General features: G+C 54.7%; 1 protein-coding gene across 1 annotated transcript; it reads right to left on the bottom strand.

Moving 5' to 3' along the window:
* Window positions 1–616: 616 nt before the first annotated feature.
* LOC123175927 (ervatamin-C-like) lies at window positions 617–1,751 on the bottom strand. The gene is made up of 2 exons (XM_044590383.1): window positions 1,283–1,751; window positions 617–1,206 (listed from the first exon to the last, which is right to left on the bottom strand). Exons 1-2 carry the CDS (start codon window positions 1,749–1,751, stop codon window positions 617–619), a joined length of 1,059 nt encoding a protein of 352 aa, XP_044446318.1.
* Window positions 1,752–2,051: the final 300 nt, after the last annotated feature.

Here is a 2,051-nt window from a genome sequence, read left to right as displayed (position 1 = left end):
CCATAATGTTGCAACATAGCCTATCGTACCATTTTGGTGAAAATGCTCCTGCAATGAGGTAATACGAGACAAATATAGATGATGCAGATTTGTGTCGGGTTGTGAGAGGAAGAAGAACCGGCATGAGAAAGACGGAAAGACGGGACATGGGAAGAACATTGAGGAACGTCCGTTTCATTGAATTTGAAAAACTTTATTTTCATAATATACAAGCTTCCAAGTTCATACTATATATTAGGTACGTAGGCAAATGCATGGTTCCTACGACGATCGAAGCATGTGTTCAATCCATTTTTTTCAAAAAGATTCGAAATCCATATATACATCATACTGTAGCTAGCTGATAAACCAATTAATACTCAATGTTGCATTGACTGATGTAGTACAAGCAGTGTTTATTTTCATATACAAGCTTACAAGTTGGTGCTATTACTATTACATAGGCAAATGGATCCTTTGTACAAGGATCCATGCATGCTTTATTCAAATATAATAAATCTGTACATACGTCGTATTGCAGTGTGCAGCTGCATCGTATTGTATGTAGCTTATACAGTAGATGATAGATCATACTCGATGATGCATGGACTGACTGATGTAGTAGTAGTTCTGGTGTTTAAGAGCTGTCCACGGTCGGATAGTAGGCAACGGTGGCCATGCCGCAGTTTCCGCCGTTCCCGCGCGTGAGGCGCATATAGCCCCCCTCACCCCACCCCGTCCCCCACTGGTTCTTCACCAACCAGTACTCCTGCCCGCCGCCGTCCGCCCCGTACCCCACCACCGTCACGGCGTGGTTCAGGTTTTGCCCGCACGACGAACTACCGACGAACACGCCGCTCTTGTAGTGCTGAAAGTCAGGGTCCGCCTCCACGCCCACGGCCACCAGTTGGCTGGCAGCCAGCTCCCGCAACGCGTCCTCATCGCCGTTCAGGCCCACCCAGCGGGGGGCGCCAACGGAGGCGGCCGAATTTGGCATGACGCTGCGGCACGCGCCCTGCTGGCCGGTATATGCGTAGGCTGCCTCCGGCTGCAGGCCGCCGCTTGCGGCGACGTAACGTAGGGCGGCGATGACGGAGCCACCCTTGCAGGTGCTAGTGTCGCCCGTGCAGTCGAGCACCTGCTGCTCTGACATGGAGATGAGGTTGCCGGTGGCGATCTGTACGAGCCCCTCGGTCGCCGCCACCGCCGCGAACGCCCAGCAACTCCCTACACAGACGCAACGTTGTTTTTACGTACGTGTCAACATTTATTCATTTGCCAACTTTGGCCTGCAGATCCTTACCACATGGGGCTTGGTTCTTGACTTGGGTGACGGCGCCCTGGGCCCTCCAGTCCAAGCTGTCCGGCGTGGACTGGAACTGAGCCTTGGACATGTTCACCGCGGCCACCGGCGTGTCCTCGGGACGGAGCCCGCCCGGCTGGTGACGGTACCCGAGGTGCTTCTCCACGAACTCTTCGTTGGTGAGGTCGGAGAACTGGTTGAGCCCGAGGGTGTACGTCCGGTTGCCCGCCCGGTTGACAGCGTCTACGTGGCGCGCGTTGGCCGCGAACACCTCCTGCCGGTGCAATTTCTCGGCAGCGTCCGTGTACGCGCGCCCGTACTTGGCCATCCACCGCTCGTGCCGGGCGGCCAGCGCGTCCCCTCGCGCTGCGGCAGCGCCGACAAAGGCAGTGGCGGCCACGAGCACGAGCAGAAGCGCAAGCACCGTGCTGTCGAGGCGGCGAGAGCTGTTACTGTGAATCGGCGCCATTTTTCTAGCTAGCTAGCTAGTTTGCTTGCTTCTTCTGGCAATGCAATGGTTTACGAGCGAGCTACTTAAGCACGTAGCAACCATGCTGCCCGCGCTTCTATTTATACGCGCGCGTATGGCGAGCAAGACGGGCATACGAGCGGATTCCATACTTTTCGTCGATGGATCCGCGCGCGTTCATACGCCGTAGTCGTACGTACGTATTGACTGGGAGTCCATGGATGTTTGTATCCGACGACGGTGCTTGTTCTCCTCTCTGCGTATCTTCTTCTTCTTCTTCTTCTTCTCCAAAAAAAATTC

Source organism: Triticum aestivum, unplaced genomic scaffold (assembly GCF_018294505.1).
Source record: "Triticum aestivum cultivar Chinese Spring unplaced genomic scaffold, IWGSC CS RefSeq v2.1 scaffold33690, whole genome shotgun sequence".
In the NCBI taxonomy this organism is placed as follows: domain Eukaryota; kingdom Viridiplantae; phylum Streptophyta; class Magnoliopsida; order Poales; family Poaceae; genus Triticum; species Triticum aestivum.
Note: the sequence above shows the minus strand (reverse complement) of the source record. Positions and strands in the feature narration are given on the sequence as shown.